Here is a 1,041-nt window from a genome sequence, read left to right as displayed (position 1 = left end):
AAAAAAAAAAAAAAAAGAAAATGGTCTAGTGGAAATGCAGTCATACACACAGACAAACAGATAGATATACACACACATATGTATGTATACACACACACACACACGCACACATCTAGAAGAATGCGTGGAAAGAATTCATGCTTTGTGTTCAGTTTCCACAGCTACCTGGCAGAAAATCTACATCTTCAACTTGGGCTACTTCGGAACTGGAGGAGCTGAGGTTCTCCTCCTCTTCCTCCTCCTCCTTCTCCTCCTCATCCTTCGCAGCCGTTATTAATTCTCGCTGGACATCATGCTGGTCAGTACGAGGCATATCTGAGACAAGAAGAGAAATATCTAAATTGACCATCCAAGGCAATAAGGTTTTGTTGTTGTTTATTTTTGTCTGTGCTGGGGGGTTGGGGGGCAGGGGAAAGAGAGTGTATTAGTTTGTTTTAAAACCTCACTCAGGCTTAGAGAGAAGCAAGAAACAAGACTGTGTGATGCTCATGCCTTTCCCAAAATGTGCATATGTGTATGTGTAATTTAGTTGTAAAGTTATGTCTGCTGACAGGAATTGAACCTGCACCTCAATATTCTCTTCATGACAGTAACAACAACAACAACAACAACCAATATTCCTGAAGTTTCTACCCACCATTTTTCTTTCACTTCAATGAATTAATCTAAAATAATCTAATTAAATCTAATTATTATTTTCAGTTAATTTATGTTAAGGATGACATTTGATTGGATATTAGAATAACAGTTGTGTTCGAGCACCAAACTAAATGCCTTTCAGTATTTAGTTGTCGGTCTGTAATTGTAGGTTTTGAGTTCAGATTCAAATGGAGTCAAATTTGCTCCTTCACTGACTTGGGTGATGGGTGGGTGGGGGTGAAAGTGAGTTTGGTGTAAATAAAATATTGGTCATGAATTCAGTCCTCTCCCTTGCAAATAAATATATGACCTTGAATACATGTAAAAAAAAAAAAAGTCAAAAATTATCATTTCATCTTACAGATATGTTGTTATTTATGGAGCCAATAGCTTCAGACCTAG

The 1,041-nt window shown here is 37.3% G+C and overlaps 1 protein-coding gene across 44 annotated transcripts in view; it reads right to left on the bottom strand.

Moving 5' to 3' along the window:
- The window catches only part of LOC106871604 (titin), a 454,558-nt gene that overhangs the window by 32,290 nt on the left and 421,227 nt on the right, over positions 1 to 1,041 (bottom strand). For 42 of the 44 annotated variants that reach the window (XM_052967415.1, XM_052967425.1, XM_052967440.1 and 39 more), the window contains one exon: positions 166 to 315. The exons of the other annotated variants lie outside the window; for them this stretch is intronic. In XM_052967415.1, coding sequence (XP_052823375.1) covers positions 166 to 315 — 150 coding nt within the window. The remainder of the gene's footprint in view (positions 1 to 165; positions 316 to 1,041) is intronic. 44 annotated transcript variants of the gene reach the window in all.

Source organism: Octopus bimaculoides, chromosome 4 (assembly GCF_001194135.2).
Source record: "Octopus bimaculoides isolate UCB-OBI-ISO-001 chromosome 4, ASM119413v2, whole genome shotgun sequence".
Taxonomy (NCBI): Eukaryota; Metazoa; Mollusca; class Cephalopoda; order Octopoda; family Octopodidae; genus Octopus; species Octopus bimaculoides.
Note: the sequence above shows the minus strand (reverse complement) of the source record. Positions and strands in the feature narration are given on the sequence as shown.